This window comes from Chrysemys picta, chromosome 1 (assembly GCF_011386835.1).
Source record: "Chrysemys picta bellii isolate R12L10 chromosome 1, ASM1138683v2, whole genome shotgun sequence".
In the NCBI taxonomy this organism is placed as follows: Eukaryota; Metazoa; Chordata; order Testudines; family Emydidae; genus Chrysemys; species Chrysemys picta.
The window spans coordinates 51,707,393-51,729,359 of NC_088791.1; the positions used below are offsets into that span (position 1 = coordinate 51,707,393).

Here is a 21,967-nt window from a genome sequence, read left to right on the forward strand (position 1 = left end):
AGTATGAGAAAATTTGGGCACTTCCTCATTTGGTAATGTTCAGATGTTTTCAGATAGAACAGATAATTGCCTACCGCTACAACCTCTACCCACTGTTGTTACTTTTGGTAGGTAGGTATTCCTCCGAACTGGCAACATTATGAATACAATGGGAAAAAGGAAAGGTTCTCTGCATATTTATAGGCAATATTACTTTAGTAAAATATACAGTACATACTAAAGAGAAAAAGCAATAATTGAAATGTGAATCTGCTTAAATTGATCTAATCTGTGATTACCATCTGCCCAGTTTAGACCTCGTTTTGATATAAAATCAAAGAAGTGGGAGATGCGAAGGTCATATAGTCCATCTTCCTGCCATTACGTGACTGTTCATGTGTAAGGTCAGGAGCAAGGAAAGTGGAAGGGCTGTTACAATAGCAGTTGTCCATAGTGAGCTTCCATTCTCCTTCCTCTGAAACATCATAATTACTGGCCATTGTCAAAGGCAAGATATATTACTAAACCAATCACATATGGCAATTTCTAAATCCTCATGTCATTTCAGAGAGGAGGGTCAAATAGGAAAGGGGAGGCATTTTTTCTGGCTTGGGGTTGAGAAGGGAGGAGAGAGAGGAGAAATGAGTTTTCATTTTAAAATCACCATCTTTGAATCCTACGTAGGAATATCGCTATTCTTTTAGTTCTGTGGATTAAAAAGGCGTACAAAATGAGTTCTGTACCAGCCAATTTTGAATCCTCATTAATTAAATGCTTTTTATTAATGGGCCTACTTTCTTTCCTACTTTTCCCCTTGTTATACATGTAAAAGCACTTCTAGTCCATTCCGTCTCCACAGGATGGCCTTCGTTATTGCAGAGACTGTGGAAACTGAAGCACTTTGACAGGGAGCCCAATGACAGTGGCAAACGACATCCATTCTGATTCCCCCCCAGAAATCCTGCCTCTGACAACATGAAACGCAGTAGTTCTGGTTCTTTTACTTTAGAAATTATTTGGTGCTTTCTCTTAAATTTTAGTTCTGCCTCTCTCTCACTCACTCTCCACCTCTTGGCTATTAAGGTGGTTCTTGAAGAGAAAATATTCTCCTCTTTTCTATTTAAGCTTTTATACCATGCCCATCATCATGATAGCTGACAATCTCAGAACAAATACTTAATCTTAGCCAGGCTGAGAAGCAGTTCTCAGGGACCACAAAATGAGTACTCTCAACTGACAGCTTCCTGCCAAACTCAGAATGGCAGAGCAGCCAAAGCTGCATAGAGCAAAGACCTGCAGATATTCTGTATGTAAAGTGGCTTTTCAGTCAGCCATAAAGAAAGAACTGTGCCATTTTTGCTCCCAGCCTGTAAACTCTTGCTTTGCCAAGTGGAATGCGGCCTCCATTCCCCGCTGTACCAGAGATTCACCAAGAGAGCGTGAGGAGCCGCTAGGCCCAATCTCCACTCTCCCAGAGGCTCACCTGACAGGAAAATCTCCCAATCTATCTCTACCCTCAGTGTCCCCAGACAGGGTAAGTAGAAAATTACTTTTCTCATGCAAAGAAGTATATTTCAAAGGCAGGAAGTTTCAACTATTCCCCCTCTTCCTCTCATGTCCTTAAAGGGAGTCTAACTTTTCTAGGAAAAGGGGCAGGTATGCTTCTCAGAGCCCCTTCCTTCCAGGATAGCAAGAATGGGTCATATGCAAAAGATACCGTTCTAACCCTCTATCATCAGAAAAACATATTCACTCTTGAGAGATTTTAAAGGCCAAATCATCACTTAGCACTTTATAAAAAATAGATATGGATGCTGTCACTAGTCCCTACTACTTATATTCTAGCACTAGTTTGCATTCAGGGTCTCCATCGGAGCATTCATACTATACTCCCTGGATTTCTTTGTCACCAAGTGAAAGAGTAATTTATACCGTTGTCTTTCAACCTGAAAAAGAAGAGGCACAAAGGGAAATGCCTGCTCTTCCAATCCAATGCTGCCAGAACACTGCACACCTCATTTGAGGAAGTTACAAGGAGTAGGACCCAAGCCACGGAAATATTGGACAAGTAGTCCTGCCTTGAGTGGCTGCTTAAGATTACATCTATCTATCTACTGACTACTTTTCAGTGCTAGCTGCTTAGTCTCTGGATGGGTTGTGATGCCTTGTCTCTCTTACTTGTTCTCCATATGAAGAATGTGAATGCCTATTGTTGGTGACCTAGCTTGAAAAGCTCCATAGACACTTGCCCCCGTAATTGGTTTGTTGTCTTTTTTAGTCCTTATTTGCTCCATGATTGGAGTCATTCTCCTACATAAGAGAGACAAGGTGGGTGAGGTAATATCTTTTATTGGAGCAACTTGTGTTGGTGGAAGAGAGAAGTTTTCAATCTTTATTCGACATTGGTGAGGCCTCATCTGGAATACTGTGTGCAGTTATGGGCCCCACACTACAAGAAGGATGTGGAAAAATTGGAAAGAGTCCAGCAGAGGGCAACAAAAATGATTAGGGGTCTGGAGCACATGACTTATGAGGAGAGGCTGAGGGAACTGGGATTGTTTAGTCTCCAGAAGAGAAGAATGAGGAGGGATTTGATAGCATCCTTCAACTACCTGAAGGGGGGTTCCAAAGAGGATGGAGCTCGGCTGTTCTCAGTGGTGGCAGATGACAGAACAAGGAGCAATGGTCTCAAGTTGCAGTGGGGGAGGTCCACTAGGAACCTCCATTAGGAAACACTATTTCACTAGGAAGGTGGTGAAGCACTGGAATGCGTTACCTAGGGAGGTGATGGAGTCTCCTTCCTTGGAGGTTTTTAAGGCCCAGCTTGACAAAGCCCTGGCTGGGATGATTTAGTTGGGAATTGGTCCTGCTTTGAGCAGGGGGTTGGACTAGAAGACCTCTTGAGGTCCCTTCCAACCCCGATATTCTATGATTCTATGATTCACAGAGCTCTTCTTCAGGTCTGGAAGTGTCACAGCTAAATACTGGGTGGGACAGATTGTTAAACATGAGAGGTTAGCACATGTTGCAAGAAACTACTTAAAATGAAGTGGGCAATTAACACCTCTGCAGTCATAGGAAAAAGGAAGGTTAGTAGGTTACAAAATGTTGTAATGATCCATAAACCCAGTGTCTATGTTGAGACCATGAGTTTTAGAGTTTACCAGAGATACGAACTTAAGTTCCTAAGCTCAACTTTTGAAGGTATTGTGCAGATTTCCTTCGAGGATGAGGACTGAGAGGTCAGATATGGAGTATCGCTTTGTGAAAAGTGTTTGCCCACAGGTGGTAGGGTGTTTTTGTCTTTTATCATTTTTCTGTGTGAGGTCATTCAAGAATGAAGTGATTGTCTGGTTTCACACACATAATTGTTGAGGCATTTGATGCACTGGATGAGCTACACCACTTATTGTGATAGGCATACGTAGGACCCATGGATCTTGTGTGTTGTGTCAGGCATTAATCATCCTAGCAGTGGAGATAAGTCTGTGGGCTGTGGCAGATTATCCATGGACCCCTAGGGCCCGTGTCCGGGGGCCCCAGCAGAAATCTGCCATGGGGCAGCAGAAGCTCAGAGCCGTGGCAGAATCTGTGGGGCAGGCGTGGAAGCCCCAGCTCCCCAACCCTGGTCTCTGGCAGAAGTGCCAGGCAGGTGGGGTGGGGCAGGGGAAGCCCCAGTGCCCGGACCCCGGTCCTCAGCGGAAGCACAGGGTAGCGCGGGAAGCCCCAGCGCTCAGACCCTGGCTGCAGCCCCAGGACTGGAGGAGCCCTCACTCCCCTCTGAGGCCCTGGGGCCGTGGCATGGGGATAGAGCTTCTATGGTCTTGGGGGTGCCAAAAGGAGTGAACAGGGGGATGGGGCTGCAGATGAGGGGGCGGAATGGGTCGGGATCATAAGAACATAAGAACAGCCATACTGGGTCAGACCAAAGGTCCATCTAGCCCAGTATCCTGTCTACCGACAGTGGCCAATGCCAGGGGTCCCAGAGGGAGTGGACCTAGCAGGCAATGATCAAGTGATCTCTCTCCTGCCATCCATCTCCATCCTCTGACAAACTGAGGCTAGGGACACCATTCCTTAACCATCCTGGCTAATAGCCATTAATGGACTTAACCACCATAAATGTATCCAGTTCTCTTTTAAACGCTGTTATAGTTCTAGCCTTCACAACCTCCTCAGGTAAGGAGTTCCACAAGTTGACTGCGCTGTGTGAAGAAGAACTTCCTTGTATTTGTTTTAAACCTGCTGCCTATCAATTTCATTTGGTGATCCCCTAGTTCTTTCATTATGGGAATAAGTAAATAACTTTTCCTTATCCACTTTCTCCACATCGCTCATGATTTTATATACCTCTATCATATCCCCCCTTAGTCTCCTCTTTTCCAAGCTGAAGAGTCCTAGCCTCTTTAATCTCTCCTCATATGGGACCCGTTCCAAACCCCTAATCATTTTAGTTGCCCTTCTCTGAACCTTTTCTAGTGCCAGTTTATCTTTTTTTGAGATGAGGAGACCACATCTGTATGCAGTATTCGAGATGTGGGCGTAACATCGATTTATATAAGGGCAATAATATATTCTCCGTCTTATTCTCTATCCCCTTTTTAATGATTCCTAACATCCTGTTTGCTTTTTTGACCGCCTCTGCACACTGCGCGGACATCTTCAGAGAACTATCCACGATGACTCCAAGAACTTTTTCCTGACTTGTTGTAGCTAAATTATCCCCCATCATATTGTATGTATAGTTGGGGTTATTTTTTCCCATGTGCATTACTTTACATTTATCCACATTAAATTTCATTTGCCATTTTGTTGCCCAATCACTTAGTTTTGTGAGATCTTTTTGAAGTTCGTCACAGTCTGCTTTGGTCTTAACTATCTTGAGCAGTTTAGTATCATCTGCAAACTTTGCCACCTCACTGTTTACCCCTTTCTCCAGATCATTTATGAATAAGTTGAATAGGATTGGTCTGAGGACTGACCTTTGGGGAACACCACTAGTTACCCCTCTCCATTCTGAGAATTTACCATTAATTCCTACCCTTTGTTCCCTGTCTTTTAACCAGTTCTCAATCCATGAAAGGACCTTCCCTTTTATCCCATGACAGCTTAACTTACCTAAGAGCCTTCGGTGAGGGACCTTGTCAGAGGCTCTCTGGAAATCTAAGTACACTCTGTCCCCTTGTCCACAAGTTTGTTTACCCCTTCAAAGAACTCTAATAGATTAGTAAGACATGATTTCTCTTTCAGAAACCATGTTGACTATTGCTCATCAGTTTATGTTTTTCTATGTATCTGACAATTTTATTCTTAACTATTGTTTCAACTAATTTGCCCAGTACCAACGTTAGAATTACCGGTCTGTAATTGCCGGGATCACCTCTAGAGCCCTTTTTAAATATTGGCGTTACATTAGCTAACTTCCAGTCATTGGGTACAGAAGCCGATTTAAAGGACAGGTTACAAACCTTAGTTAATAGTGCCGCAACTTCACATTTGAGTTCTTTCAGAACTCTTGGGTGAATGCCATCTGGTCCCGGTGACTTGTTAATGTTAAGTTTATCAATTAACTCCAAAACCTCCTCTAGTGACACTTCAATCTGTGACAGTTCCTCAGATTTGTCACCTACAAAAGCCGGCTCAGGTTTGGGAATCTCCCTAACATCCTCAGCCGTGAAGACTGAAGCAAAGAATCCATTTAGTTTCTCTGCAATGACTTTATCATCTGTAAGCGCTCCTTTTGTAGCTTGATCATCAAGAGGTCCCACCGGTTTCCTGTTCTGATGTACTTAAAAAACATTTTATTACCACCTTTGGAGTTTTTGGCTAGCCATTCTTCAAACTCCTCTTTGGCTTTTCTTATTACATTCTTGCACTTAATTTGGCAGTGTTTATGCTCCTTTCTATTTGCCTCATTAGGATTTAACTTCCACTTTTTAAAGGAAGTCTTTTTATCTCTCACTGCTTCTTTTACATGGTTGTTAAGCCACGGTGGCTCTTTTTTAGTTCTTTTACTGTGTTTCTTCATTTGGGGTATACATTGAAGTTGGGCCTCTATTATGGTGTCTTTAAAAAGCGCCCATGCAGCTTGCAGGGATTTCACTTTAGTCACTGTACCTTTTAACTTCTGCTTAACTAACCCCCTCATTTTTGCATAGTTCCCCCTTTTGAAATTAAATGCCACAGTGTTGGGCTGTTGAGATGTTCTTCCCACCACAGGGATGTCGAATGCTGTTGTATTATGGTCACTATTTCCAAGCGGTCCTGTTATAGTTACCTCTTGGACCAGCTCCTGCGCTCCACTCAGGACTAAATCTAGAGTTGCCTCTCCCCTTGTGGGTTCCCGTACCAGCTGCTCCATGAAGCAGTCATTTAAAGTATCGAGAAATTTTATCTCTGCATTTCGTCCTGAAGTGAAATGTTCCCAGTCAATATGGGGATAACAGAAATTCCCCACTATTATTGAGTTCTTAATTTTGATAACTTCTCTAATTTCCCTTAGCATTTCATCATCACTATCACTGTCCTGGTCAGGTGGTCGATAATAGATCCCTAATGTTATAGTCTTATTAGAGCATGAAATTTCTATCCATAGAGATTCTATGGAACACGTGGATTCACTTAAGATTTTTACTACATTTTCTGTCACATATAATGCCACTCTTTCCCCTCCCCCTCCCCCCCCCCCCGCCGCACGACTTGTTCTGTCCTTCCGATATATTTTGTACCCCGGAATGATTGTGTCCCATTGCTCTCAGTCCACCAGGTTTCTGTGATGCCTATTATATCAATATCCTCCTTTATCACAAGGCACTCTAGTTCACCCATCTTATTATTTAGACTTCTAGCATTTGTGTACAAGCACTTTAAAAACTTGTCACTGTTTATTTGTCTGCCCTTTTCTGATGTGTCAGATTCTTTTTTATGTGAACGTTTATCATCTGATCTGGCCCTTACATTATCCTCTTCCATTCTCTGCTCCTGACTATAACCTGGAGATTCTCTATTATTAGACTCTCCCCTAAGAGAAGTCTCTGTCCGATCCACATGCTCCTCTGCAGCAGTTGACTTTCCCCCATCTCCTAGTTTAAAAGCTGCTCTACAACCTTTTTAATGTTTTGTGCCAGCAGTCTGGTTCCACTTTGGTTTAAGTGGAGCCCATCTCTCCTGTATAGGCTCCCCCCATCCCAAAAGTTTCCCCAGTTCCTAATGAATGGCCAAAATGTGGACAGGGACACGGGAAGGGGTGGAATGGGGTAGGGTCATGGGTGGGGCCGCGGGCAGAATGGGGATGGGACCGCAGGCAGAGGGGGTTGGGCAGGGCCACAATTCCAGCATCAGAGCGCCCCCCCACACACACACACGCACACACTTGCTCTGACCCAGGGCCTCAGGAGATCTTAATCTGCCTCTGTCTGTAGGTTTTGCATCTGTTGTTCTGGCACGGTCTGGTGCTGCTTTGAATTAGTGTGTCCTGGTCTATGGGAGGCTTACTTCTGATTTGGGGAGTTGTTAAAAGGCCAGAAAAGAGGGTTTGGGAAAGATTTCTTTCAGGATGTGGTTCCCATCAAGTATGGGTTGTAATTGTTTGATGATACTCTATAATGGATTCCAGTATGGGTTGGTGGGTGACAAGCAGGGATGTGCGTTTGGAGTTTGGGGGTTTGTTTGGGTGGGTTTTGGGTCGGTGGGTTTTTTTGTTGTTTTTTTTGGAGGGACAGGGTGGGGGGTTTGGTATCAAAGTAAGTTCTCTTGAGGTATTTAGGTGGCCCGTTCCCTGATGTGATTTGCTTCTGTGATGGAGTCTCTTTGTTTGATGAAGGCAGTTATAAAGATGTTAAGGGTCTATCTTTGGAGCATATTCTGTGGAATCTGAGTTCCTGGCTTTCGATAACAGATTTCTTGGTGTGTTTGGGGTGGTTACTGGATCTGTGAAGGTAGGTGAGGTGATTCATGTGTTTCTTGTATATAATTGTCTGTAGGGTTCCATTGCTGAAGCTTATCGTGCCATCCAGGAAGTTGATGCTGGTTATGATGTTGTTCCTGAATGCCATGATCAGCTTCAACATCCTGGACATAACCAAATATTAGTATCTTCCACCAATAGAAGTTGGTCCAAATAAAAGTTACCTCTTCCATCTTGTCTCTCTCTTATCCTAGAGCCTACACAGCTGCAACAGCATTGCAAAATACATAACTGTCGTTCTTTTGTTTCAATCTATCCTCTTTCCTTTCTGTTTCATATGAATTTGCTTCCTTGATCCCTACTGGTGACTTCAGTGCTTTTTCAGCCCCTGTACTTTTCCTTCAGAAAGGAAACCAGATTTTTTTTTACTTATTGCCTCACTTTCTTGTCAAAGAGCAGTAGTTAAAGCTGGAAGATGATGTGATAACAGGATTTGGCTTGACTGGTTTTCCCTCACTGATTGTTGGTCTGGTCTGCCTTTAAATTGTAGAACACAGCACTCTATTTAGATTTGCCTCAAAAATTAGATCTGAGTTATTTGTGGGAATAGCTACTTATTTTATTTTCCTGTTATTTAATGTCAAAAAGGATTTCCAAAAAGTGATCAATGTGCTGTGTGAATGTTGCTAATAAAAACACCTGGAAACTTAGAATAATTTCATAGCACTGTATTCCTATGATTTCTGTAGTAATCAATATTCAGGTAGGAGGGAATTGCCATAATGCAGGGGATAATTCTTACCCACTATAAAGCTAAGGGACCCTGCTACCATGAAGTGTCAGATCTTGGGTCGAATTAGGAAAATGACCCTGTACCAAGGAGACGTCACCAAATATCGGTATCCAATTTAGGTCCTGATCCTACAAGGAATCCTTGCAGATGGACCTCTATACCCATTTGTATCCAACTGAAGTCAAAGCACACAGATTTTACTTCAGGATTGGGCCTTAGGTTGTAATTGTAATGGGGCAGGGAACTGCCTTATATACTGCCAAAGCCAATAAATAATAACTATCTCAAATTATTCCAATATGCACACGTTTCCAAAAAGGAGGAATTCATCTCCATTTTTTTCTACTCATTTCCATAAAATTTTAAGTTCTCAGGGGGTGGGGAGGATTACCCCAATATGCCTCTTTAATAAACAAAAAACAAAGATACAAAACTACCAGCTCTGTATATTTGGATTACCTCAGTTTTCAAGATCATTTTCCTTATTTAAATAATTTGGGCCAAATTCTTTTGAACATTTTGGTTTTACAAAATTAATGTAATTGTCTTTTAAAAGGTCATTGGATTGCCATTGTCTTTTCCCATAAAATGCACTGTTCTGAATTTCCAGAGAATGCTGTTTAATCATATCGGAGATGGTGCTTTGCCCCGAAGTGATCCTAACCTGTCTGGCCCTGAGAAAGGTGAGTAGAATCCTGTACCACTGCCAATCTGGGTATCAGTGAACAGGGGCGGCTATATGTATTTTGCCGCCCCAAGCACGGCAGTCAGGCAGCCTTCAGCGGCATGCCTGCGGGAGGTCCGCTGGTAACACGGATTCGGCAGCATGCCTGCGGGAGGTCCGCCGGTCCCGCGCCTTCAGCATACCCACCGCCGAATTGCTGCCGAAGCCGCGGGACTGGCAGACCTCCCTCAGGCATGCCGCCGAAGGCTTCCTGACTACCGCCCTCACGGCAACTGGCAGGCCGCCCTCCGCGGCTTGCCGCCCCAGGCATGCGCTTGGTGCGCTGGTGCCTGGAGCCGCCCCTGTCAGTGAAGATAAATTTAAGTTGTCACTCTAGAATATCACTCCTCCTGACTGGCTGGTGAATAATAATAGTTCCTAGATCTCATATAGCACTTCGCATCCATACGTCTCAAATTGCTTCACAAGGAAAGAACAGTGTACCTGTGATCTGAGCCTTGCATTCAGAAGGACCCAGCAGATAGCAGGGAGTCAGAGTCAGAGATGGAACAGCAGATGGGAAGGCATTGCTGCTGGCTGTCTGCCTGCTAGCATGGTCTTGAGCTGACTGGACTGGATCACTTGGGAGGAAGTTTAAAGGCTCAGGAGTGGGAGAAAGATACATGTTCATCTGGAGGCTGAAGGGGAGGTTGAGATGATCTTGGGATGGGAGGGAACCCTGAAGTTTGGTACATCCATTTCCCATTTAGCCATACATAATCTACCTCTGCTCCCCCTGTTTATATCTGGAATGCTATTGGAAATAGATCTAATTATCTTTAACATATTAAAGTAAATAAGAAACATCCATTATTGGCTATAAAGAAAATATAAATGAGAGTGCTTCTGTATTGTTGGCGTAATTACCCCTTCACAGAGCACTAAGTTTTAAACTGAAATCACTCTGGAATACACAGAGACACTCCAAATGGTTTGCAGTAAAACAGATTAATTCAAATCATACAATTCAAAAGAAAATTATAACTAGAGCCGACCAGGAAGTGGAATTTCCATCCTGCAAAGTAAATTGAGTTTTCTAATATTTTTTCATCCTGAATCAGGATGAAAATTCAAAAGCCAGAATTTTTCATGGGACCAAAAAATCCAAAATGGCCAGGCCAGGGATTTGGAGCAATCAAATTTTTGAATTGCTCCGCTCCGGCTATGCTCCAGCTGTGGGCAAAAACCTACTGGTCCGCACTCCAGCCCCGGGCTCTGCTCCAAAGCTCTGGTCCAGGCAGCAGAAATATTTTGGTCTTTACAAAATGGTATATGCTGATCTGGGAGTTGAAGAACTGGCCGTCTAGGTAGTCTACTCAACCACCAGATTGGAACCTAGGGAGCCAGTTAGCCGGGGTCCTGCCCATCTGGTTACTTTTAAAGTAAGGACAGCTCATGCTGCTAGATGGAAGTAACATATTACCATTACCATTAAATGTCTCTCTTACATATTAGGAAATAACAAGACAAAATGTTTTTCTAAGAAATAGGCTGATTACTGTGTGCTGCTCTCAGGGTCAACCCTCTACTGCAGAAGCACTCCCCAGGAGAATTAATCAAAAAGATCGATAAAAATGTTCTCACTGGAATGCATTTTAATTGGTACCTATTAAAAGCATAATATATGTTATGTGTACTTATGAATAAATGAATATTAAAATGTAAATGGGGAGTTGCCAGGTAAACCTGAATCCTGGATATTAGGACTGGAAAATTAAATATACAAGGAATCTTGGTGCTTTAAATACATTTGTTTTAATTTAGTTCATGAATTCGTTGTTCTGCAAGCAAACAACTTCATTATTTAGCCCCCCTTGAATAAAATTGTTCACTCATCATGAATTAGTTCTTTGTAATATCTACAGGGAACATTTTATAAAATGTTTCTGCTTTAGAAAGTGTAATAAAATATCAGGAAATTTTTGTCATTGTTTTGTTTTTTAATGTAGTGACAGGTTGTGAGCAATATTTCTGCAAATGGATTACTGTCAAGGTTGGTTCGTGCCAGTATCAGATTGGTCATTATTATCTGGGCACATGAACATCAGTGCACATGTGACTATAGAAACCGATTGGATACTGGTTTAAACATATCTCCCTCTCCCTCTTACCTTGTGCCCCCCTTATTTGTGTATTTATTTCCTGTTATGTATTTTCTCAATTGTAAGATCTCTGGGTTAGGAGATTGGAGCCTAGGGAGCCAGTTAGCTGGGGTCCTGCCCATCTGGTTACTTTTGTTATTTGTACAGTGCCTGGTACAGTAGGAATCTCGTAGTCCTTAAATGTACTGTAATAGAAATAGTGAATAACAACATGAACACTGCACTCTGACTTTCACTCCATTCTTGTAAATGAGCACAAGGTCCTTCTTGTGTTTCAGTACCATGTTTGCACACAAGTATGGAAGACAGGCCAAGAGAAGAATGGTGTAGACAGAGCTTGTGCTCCCTATATCTTGGAAGCACTTTGAATTTATTGTCAACAGATGGTTCAGCTTAAAAGGGCTTCTACCAATTCTATAGTTCTTTTTTTTTTTTTTTTTAAGGTAATAGATTTTTCATTAACTAGAGGGTAGCTTTGAGGAAAATTTGCAATTTTTAAGATCTCTTTTGGGTCTGCCAGTGCTAAATATCTTTTTGTCAGACAAGTGTGGAGAATATTATAGTATGAGACCTCTCTGGTTCCCGTCATAGAGAATATTCCATGCTTTGTGCAGTAATCACTATTCCATGCACTACAATTCAATTAAAGATGTATAAGCCCCGGAACATGACACTGATAAATACCAAACAGTGATCTTATACAAGTCAAGGGTGCCAAAGTCATCCTGCAACCGAGTAAAATTACATTTTTAATTAGAACCTTTGGACCTCATGGATACAAAGTAAAGGTCATATGCTGCCCTCACTCCATTTTTGTGTGCAGTTTTTAATGTTTTTTAACTTTATCTCTTCTCTTCATCAGCTTATGTATTTTTGTTCAGTTCCTGTACCCCCCCATTTTGCGCTCTCTCTCTCTCTCGGGTTTTTTGCGGGGTTTTTTTTTTGGGGGGGGGGGGGGCGTGTCTATGCCAGGGCAACAGAAGTGTGTTAACATTGAAGATATTCTGAGGGAATATTGGCTGGAATTCTAGTCAGTTTACTTCTCCAGTCTTTCCATATGTAAAGCGATTCAGAGGAAACTGCCTAGGAACAGTCTGTTTCATTCCACATAGAACTCTTTAAACAGGGAGCCTGCTACAGGGGGAATCTGAGGGCAGGTCTACACTTTTGCTTAAGTCATTGTAACTTACCACACTTAGGGCTGTGAAAAAGTCACCCCCCTGAGTGACGCAAGTTACAGCAACCTAAGCGCTGTCCACACTGGCGCTGTCAGCGGGAGATGCTCTTCCACTGACACAGCTTCCGCCTCTCGTGGAGGTGGGGTAATTATGCCGACAGGAGAGCGCTCTCCTGTCAGCATAGAGCGTCTCCACCAGATGCACTACAGGAGCACAACTGCATCGGTGCAGCTGCGCCTGATGCAGTGCTTCTAGTGTAGAGTAGCCCTGACTCATGGGATCGTCGTCTGTTTCCCTCTGTAGCTGGATCTGTGTGTGCAAAGCACCAGAGTGCTCTTTCAGTTGCTATTGCTCATGAGGTCCAAATTGCGGTACAATCTCAGACTCACCTAGGGAGCCAAATACACACATCAAGCAGGCCAGGAGTCTAACATGCATGATTTCAAGTGCTTTTTTAAATGCTATTATAATCAGGTGAGTTTTTCAGGCATGCTGTTAAGTTGGTTAACATTTTAACTCTACATATTTGTAATCTTCATGGATATAGGAAAGATGGAGAGGTTGGAATTGAGAGCTGGAAATATTAGCGGATGTGTCAGCATTGTCATTCTCTTCCAGCTGTAAACACCACACCCAGCAGTTGGAGTCTGGACAGTGGAAAAGAAGCCAGGAACATGTCAGAAAGTGGAAAGCTTATGTCTCCCCCTGTGCCACCAAGACCCACACAAACTGGTGAATATATGAACATTTCAGGCCAACCTCCAATACAAAATGATTTACTTGATGGCTTTGACTCTTTCCACTGTGATTAACACTTAACACCCTGGGAAGGATAATTTATCAGTTCATTGACTCAGATGGAAGGCTGTAGAGCTGCAGTTACTTTCATCTTGTTAATGTTCTGTACTCTTGTAACATTCCATTTTCAATATCCTGCATCTTCATTTAATGACTTATTAGATTCAAGCAGTTCATGTTGATACCCAGAAGAGATGATTGATTTTTTGGTCTTTTGATCTTACAATGATTGGAGGTTAGTAATCACAACCTGGGCACTCTGAAAAGAAACATCTTATTGGGTGGTGCTATATAGGCAGTCATGTAATGCCATGGTTTCAGTTTCATTAACCAGTTTGTCCTTCAAAAAATCATTTTGTCAATTTAAAGGAAAAGATATTTAAGTGCTACCTTAAGTATGATTGTTTTCAAGTGATTGAAGATATTTTCCATTTATCCTCACAATACACCATGGACCTGCAGGCCTCTGGGAGAAGCATGCTTTGTGATGTGTTATTGCTTGTTTAACACATATGTACAGAATTTTTTCCTTAAAAGAACAAACAAAGGGAGGGGAAGAGAGCATGATAAGGAAATTTTTTCAATCACGTTGCCAGTTAGTTTAGAATGATGTAAAAATTGCCAGGGGAGATGGGTGCATAAATATTTCATGCTGTATGTATTCTCTTGTAAGATAACCTTTGCATAACTTTGAAAACAATTGAAATCTTCTAAAGTATGCACAGCCTTTGAGCAAGATGCACAGAATCCAACAGGGGGAGGCAGTGGGTAGTAAAAATTGGATCATCTTTTTTCCATTAACAAAGCTTTCCCAGGAATACCTTTGTATCGTTTTTTTGTTTTTTTTTTCTTTTTTTCTGTGATCCATCTAAACGTACTGGTGACCTTTTGTATCTGGTAGAATTTCTGTAATAAATCTGATTTACAGTTTTCACGAGGGTGGCATTCTAAAATCGGTCTAGTTTCTATGAAATTAAATGGAACCCTTTCTAACTTCACAGCTTCACCGGCAAGGCATATAGCTTCAGTTTCCCCTTCTCCTGCTGGCAGATCTCCAATGAAGGTACTGGCCTGTTCCATGGGGCTTGTTGTGTCTATGTGGTGTGGTGTATAACTTTTATTTCATATTGTCTGTTTTAGATCATTTCTTATGCTACTGCATTTATGCCCATTTCACATTCACAAATGTAACTGACAGTAGCAGCCCTAAAACCTTCACCCTAAGATTTTCAAAACTGTGTACCTAAAGTTAGGATCCTAAATATTTAGACACTGAAATTAAGTGGCCTGATTTTCAGAAGTTCTGAGCACCCAGAAGCTCTCATTTGAAAATTTTGGCCTAAGACTTTGTCCAGATAATATATCAGATGTAATGTCCTTAACAAATGTGGAAGCCTCCTACTACACAAAGGAACACAACCTGAAGAAAGCAGTTTAGCAGGATTTCCGAAATACACCAGCTTTCTTAGCCCACAGTGGCGATTAAATAAAACCCTCTTCACTCCTCCCCTGCCATACGTTGGACTCAATCTTTGGCCCTTCTTCCAGCCCCTTTGCATTGCCTGAGGAAGCTGCCCCTAAGAATCTAATCTAAGTTCCATTGATGTAAATGAAAATCTTTCCATTTTTCCAATGACTTCAGTGGGCTTTGAATCAATCTCTAGATGGGCAGCCAAGAATTCCCCCGGCATTGGGTGGAGGTGCATAAAGCCAGCTCTAAGCACCTGTCTCCACTCCACTGCTGTGCTCACAGCTATCTGATCCTAATCTGGAACAGAGCAGCTGGGCACCAGCCAGCCCAAGATCAGGGGAACAGAAAGTTGTTTTAGATCCACATTCCCTCCACCACTGTTCAGCTGAGGATTGAGTCTGGTGTGCCCGGACTGTCTCTCAGACTAGCTAGCATAAGTCTAACGTATTTGGTACTTAGCAAAACCTTTTGTATGTATAATATCTTTTCTTATCTCTTCAGTTGTTTGTTGTTGTATATTTCATACCTTAATACTAATAAGTCTGAGTTTATGACTAAGTCATAATTAAAAACTAATTGTATTTCTTACAATTTTTCAAACCCAAGCTTCTTTCATTCCTTTCTTCAGCAGAATCTGAACCTCTGGCCTGTAGTACCGTGTGGCCTAGTAACTTCCAGGACAGTCAGAGGAGAATAAGGAGATTCTAATGGACAGTATACTACTGGTGCCTAATTATTGCAGTGATGGGCATTATATAAAAATGCTTAGGATAAACTGAGTTTTCAGCAAATCTCTAGAAGTCTACACCTTTCCTAACGCATTCAATTCCTCACAATTCAGTACAAGTGCTATTCCACTGTAAAGAAATCAAAATCAAAAAGGGAAAATTATTTTACTGTGATTCTGCTTCCCTGAAGATGTTCTGCTAAAGTTTTCCTTCCTCTCTCTCAACTCCTTAGCGTCAGACCAACCAAATTCTATTGGTTCATGAAGAATTTTGGCCCACCAGGATAGCAGTAATGGAGTAGTGTGTGTCATGTCCCCGCTTTGACCATTGTGCACCATCCCCTGCCTGGTATTAATGCTACCCAACAAACATTGCAAGTCAGATCCTCCACTTACATCGGTGGCAGAGTTCCCAGGAGAGGCCAATTAAAAATATTTTATCGTCACTGAAAAAATTGCTCCAGAGAAAAAACAGAAACAAAGTGCAAGCACTGAGACATTTTAAAAAAAGATCACTAGAGTTGAGGAGGAGAAAAAGTACAATTTTCACAATCCCTTTTTTTTACTGTTAAACAGGTTTGTTTGTTTTTTCAAAAAAAGAAAAATTACAACCAGCTCTAATAATCCCCAAATTATATGTGGGGTAAGTGCATAAGAAATCTATTCGAGTAAAATCTACAGAAAACTATAATTACAGGTAATTTTTACTTCTCTAATGATTCTCACTGCCAGGATTCTCACTCCTGGAAGGTAAGAAGCTTAAGAAATGTGCCAGCAGAAAAATGACATAAGGTAGCACTGATATAGGCTCTGTATCAAGGGTAGAACTTCATGCCCCAAGAGCACTGACGTTTGAGTGTCTTCATCAGTGCAAAAACCGGTTTGCCTCTGCCAAGAAATCCTATATCTGTCAATGTAGGATGCAAGCAGTGCCTTGAAGTTGGAATAGTATCCTTTCAAAAGATTACAAGTGAACCAGCAAAGCTGGATTCACTCTTCCCATCTCCACTTCTGTAACATGACTGTAGAAAGGGGAAATCTGGAAACCATAATGTGGAGCTGCCTTGAGTTGGAGGCCTCAACAGGAGTACATGGAAGAGATCCTGGCCCTCTCTCAGTACCTACTGTTTTCATCCTTTCTGAAGACCCAAGAACTCAATACTGAGGACCAAGAACTCAATACCTATGACTTCAGGTATCGAGGGTGGCACATGACTGCCAACAGAGGGCCTGTTTTATACTCTACTCCAGTACTATTGTTCTTGAGGATAAAAATTCTTTAAGATTTGAGGGAGTTCTACCAATCTTGTGCTGAGGAACTAGGACTCATAAGTGAGAATCTTAGTGAATAATATTTATCACATATACAATAGCTTGAGCTGCCTCATCACCACTTGGCTTAGAGCAAACAATACTTCTAAACCAGGCTGGCAATGGTGATTTGAGTATATTCCCAATCCTGGAAGTTCTGTGGCTTTCACAAGCAAAAGATGCTAAAAATTTTCAATGACATTGATGCACACTGCAGAATTTGAAGCTACCTGCACTGTTAATGGTATCTGATAATAAGTTATGGTCCTGAAACCAGACACCACACTGATAAAATGCAGGGGAATTTAATAGAAGTTTATTCTCATTAAACAGCTATCCTTCCTGTGTTATAAAATGATTAAGTAGTTAATTTTTAAAAAATCATACATGGAATATTAGCACACATGAAGCAGTGTTATATCTCTTTTTACAGCATGATTCATTGCAAAAAACGGGAGGAAAGCTGTAAATATATTCTAAACCAGAGACTGAAGTAGCAGTACTCAATGTGATATAGATACAGTGTTCTGGCAGTAGAGGGCACAGTGCTACTAGTTACACTGCAAGCTATATTCCATTGTCAGTACTATGAAAGTTATTTCTTTTTAAACACTGACAGATTTTTCCAGAGACTGATGATAGGAATACAACATTTTAATATAGCTTACTTCCACTAAAATAAATTGTTGACATGAACAGTATTTGATGTATAGTTAGAAAATATAAGCATTCTATAGACAAGCTTGGACTATATTTTTACTGGATCTTAATTTGACCATAAATACATGTTTCATCTATCATGTTCCCAAGAATCAGTGCAAAAAAAAAAATCTACCTGGATTTTTAGTGTTCACGGAGAAACATTGCTCTTAATTCTCCTTCACATGAATCCTTGTCTTTTCTTCTTTGCAGGGATCCATGCAATCATTTACCCCATCTCCAGTGGAATGTCATTCCTCGGGGCTCATATCCAACTCCCCAGTCTTGTCAGGAAGTTACAGCAGTGGAATCTCTTCACTTAGCCGATGTAGCACATCAGAAACTTCTGGCTTTGAAAGTCAAGGGAGTGAACAAACTATTCCAAACTACAGTGTTTCTGAGGAGCCGATGAGAAAAGAAAGTAAAACTCCGCCACCTTACAGCGTTTATGAACGAACTTTGAGACGGCCTGTTCCGCTACCTCACAGCCTCTCCATCCCTGTCACTTCAGATCCACCAGCACTGCCACCCAAACCCCTGCTGGCGCGGCCAAACAATCTGGAAAACAGTAGCCGGAGGACTGAACAGGTTCCTCGGCCCAGGCCTCTTCCTCGGAAAGTGTCTCAGTTATAAGAAGTCACTTTTATATTTACTTGCAATGAATTCTTTACCGTTTACGAAATAATATTTAAAAAAAGTAAAATACATTTAGTGTAGGCACTTTAATATTTTACCCAATTTTTCTTTTAAATGATTTTTAAAATGCTTATTAATATTATGTTGCACATTATTAAATGAAATTAATAATTTTGATTGCCAGATATTACAGGAAGCATGAATGAGAGAATGTTGTTAATTTCAAGGTGGTAAATATGGATGCATAGCTTTTTGGTATGTTATGTTCATTTTTTTAAAAATAATTTAATTAAATCTAAAACCCCACAAGCTCTCATTTGCATTAGTTGTATGCTTCTTACAAAATGTAGGCTATGCTAACTGAGCTAATTACTAGAAATAAATGCACGCTTCCTAACCACATTGTTTGTAGGCTAGGACATTTCTGCAAGTAGGCTGAAGGTTGTTCCCATTTCCCCATGAGCAGGTTGGTCAATTCAAATATCTGTGCATGTGGGGTTAGGGGTGGTGCGGAGGAGGGGGTTGTTAATGCAAGTTACCCCGCAGTAAAAAGTTCTAAAGACAAAAGTTGTAAGTTCTTGAAACAAAATACTACTTTTGTGTTGCTTTCTAAGAGTAACAAATATTCACATTTCATTCAGTGTAGAACACCTTTCTGGGAATTAATTTGATTGTTGAGAAACTCTTTAGTCCCATAACAGTAGCTTATCTCCTGTATCTGGTGCACTTCTTTCTTTTTAAGGTGCGATTTACCTTTACTCTTTCAGTTAGCCCATACAAAAAAAATCCCATTAATAGTTAGTTGGAGGTTTTCTCCTGTCTTTGAAAGTTAACTTCAAAAAAAAAAAAAAAACCTCTATACCAGAAGAACAAATATCCAGATATTATAGAGGCATAAATGAATGTGTCCCGTTAATAAGGATACACAAGAATCAATACTGGTTAGTATTAAATCAATGCAGTAAGTGAACAAATTTAAAGAATATAAATCACTAGCTATGTATCAGTAAATTTTTAAAAGATAAAGGGCATTAATTCACAATTCTGCACAAATTAGCAAAATTCCTAACAGCTCTTCGTGTATATTCTTACTAGTGCGGGTTTTTGTTGTTGTTTGTTATTGGTTTTTATTTTTGATTGGTTGTTTTAACTTAGTTGATCATTGTCATCTTTACTGAAGGAAGATGATGGTAGACAGTTCTAGGTTGAATTTCACTAGATAGCGTCTGTAAAGCAATGGAAAGCTAATGCCCAGATGTAGGAGTGTGGAGAAAGCACCTTGTGTATGTATTTTTTGTAGCTCTCTTTCTTTTACTTACTGTTTTTAACACTTGGTTGACAACAGATTTATGAACTGTATTTTAAATCATGTTGTTAAAAATATTCTCCTTCTTTTTTGGGGAAGCTCATGTTGATTTTAATTGTTTGCTTTGTTGATAGCTTAACTGGAAGAAAGTGACCACTTTTTATATTCTCTCAGTGAAACCTTCAGCAGGTATGTGCTGTTGATGGTAGCTTTAGAGGTTTTCTATAATAAATGTTCAAGTATTTTTGTACATAACTGGTTAATTTTAATAAGGAGTGTACCATTATGTGAAAAAAGAAGCAAACAGTTGTGTATGCAGTAAGATTGTTATAATTATGCCAAATACTTTATGTATGGAAAAAAGAATATTTGTACATATGTGCTTTTAACAATAATTCTGCCATATTGACTTTACAATTTTGAATGTCAGAAAAAATTAATATATGTTAAAATATTTATGTTTTAGTGAAAGTATTCATAACTGAAAAAGGAACATATGAATTTTAGCTTTGTATCTTGCCTATTTTGAAGTCTGAAATTCCTTGAACTAGCTCTTGCTTTTGACTATAACATTTTTGTGTCTGTAACCACATTATAAAAGATGTAGAAGGCTACATATTTATGCTGGTATGAAGAGGTAATGCCTAAGATTTAACTAAGGTGTCACAAGTAAGATAACAAAGCTGCTTTGATTTCCCCCCCCCCCCCCCCCCCCCGTGTAGTTTAATAGATTGGTTGACTAGTGCTTGAGCACAGTATGAATCAGTGTTGTTTGCTCCTGAAGCCATTTATTTTATTTCTGGCAGTGAGCAGAATTGTTGAATTTATCATTTGCATATATTATTGAAGTCAGCTTTGCAGCAAAACATTTCATGAGGTTTCTGTTTACCCAGATGCTCATATAGGTTGCTGCAGAATAAAGTTACTTGATTAATCTTTATAGTATAATTTGTTTTCCACGTAGTAGTAGATTATAAATCAGTTTGTCATAAAATTAAACTTTCTGCCTCCTTTGCTTCAAAGATCCAGCTTTCTTTCTGATAAAAATCTCCTGGATTGAGTTAGTCCTTTCCCTGCTCGGTTCTGTAATGGCTTTGTGAGACAATTGCCAAGACAGTAAAGATTTGGAGGGCATTCACCTGCACTTCTGATCAATGGAGGACTGTAAAATTTACTATAAGAGTTAGGTTAATTTATGGCAATTTGAACTCCCTGTTTTTATAACCAAGACATCAGGAACACTCTGAACAATAGGAGACCATAAAAAAATGACAGTGAAGTGCTGTAAAAAGGAGCTGACACATTTTCTGCTTTGCCAGTTTTGACAAATTGTTTCTGTAGATCAGCTTTTCTTCCTGGCTTCTACAAAAATGTAGTCTGAAATTTGTTATGTATGCTACAACACCCAGAGCTTGAAAGCCTACTGTAAATAAAGCTCTCATTTGAATTTTATGCATTATGAATAAATGTAGTTTTCTGACTTATTTAGTGACATTAAGCAGTTCAGAAAATAATGCAAGAGATGTATCAGAACACTCCCCCGTCACCCAATAATGTACCTGTCATGCTGTCTGGAATGACTCTCAAATGTGAGTGCCTGTCTCAGGACAAACTGTCAGAAAACAAGGGCAGATACCCCAAAATGGTGGTATGTTCTATAATTAGATTTCACCAAACCAGTAACAAATGGATCATTATACCAGTCTTATCATGGAGTCACAGACAGTCCCCTTAAGCTCTCCAGCCTATCTTGCCACCCAGAGACATTGGACTTAGTGATTATGGTCACATAAACCAAAAATCACATCACATCAGGTTGCTGCCAGTCCCAAGAGACTAGTCACTTACTCCAGATCAACTGGAATTCTAGATATTACACCAAAGACAACGCTGGCAGTCAATTCTATAGTAAACCAACTATAGGTTTATTAGCTAAGAAAAAGAATGAGAGTTATTGAGTGGTTAAAGCAGGTAAAATATAATAACATGTGAGTCAAAGTCTGTAAATCCAAAATGACAGCAGAGATGTAGCAATCTGCCAATTTCCCAGAAGTCTGTCAGGGATACCCAGAATAACTCTGGGGATCTCTGACTTCTCATTCAGTTATTCCACCCTGTTAGAATCGAAACAGTCCAGAGATAAAGGCTCTCTTTGAATCAGTGCTTATAGCTTCTTTTCACAGACAACAATCTGACAAGTGTCTGTACCCACACAATGGCCAATTTCTTTGAATTTAGCTCTCTTCATTTGCATTCAGTGAGTTATTTAGTTACAGGGATATATATAATGGAAATGCTTGTCATTACATTATAATAGGAATAGATAAGTGAAAACAA

At 40.6% G+C, this 21,967-nt stretch overlaps 1 protein-coding gene across 4 annotated transcripts in view; it reads left to right on the top strand.

Annotated features, from left to right (window-relative positions):
* Positions 1–21,097, top strand: part of DOCK4 (dedicator of cytokinesis 4) — a 403,168-nt gene extending 382,071 nt beyond the window's left edge. For 2 of the 4 annotated variants that reach the window (XM_008162515.4, XM_042861754.2), the window contains 5 exons: positions 1,346–1,513; positions 9,289–9,361; positions 13,301–13,414; positions 14,482–14,543; positions 17,902–21,097. In XM_008162515.4, the coding sequence (XP_008160737.2) occupies positions 1,346–1,513; positions 9,289–9,361; positions 13,301–13,414; positions 14,482–14,543; positions 17,902–18,321 (837 nt within the window). In that variant the 3' untranslated portion in view covers positions 18,322–21,097. The remainder of the gene's footprint in view (positions 1–1,345; positions 1,514–9,288; positions 9,362–13,300; positions 13,415–14,481; positions 14,544–17,901) is intronic. The other 2 variants (XM_042861791.2, XM_042861820.2) reach the window with 1 other exon arrangement.
* The last annotated feature ends 870 nt before the right edge of the window (positions 21,098–21,967 follow it).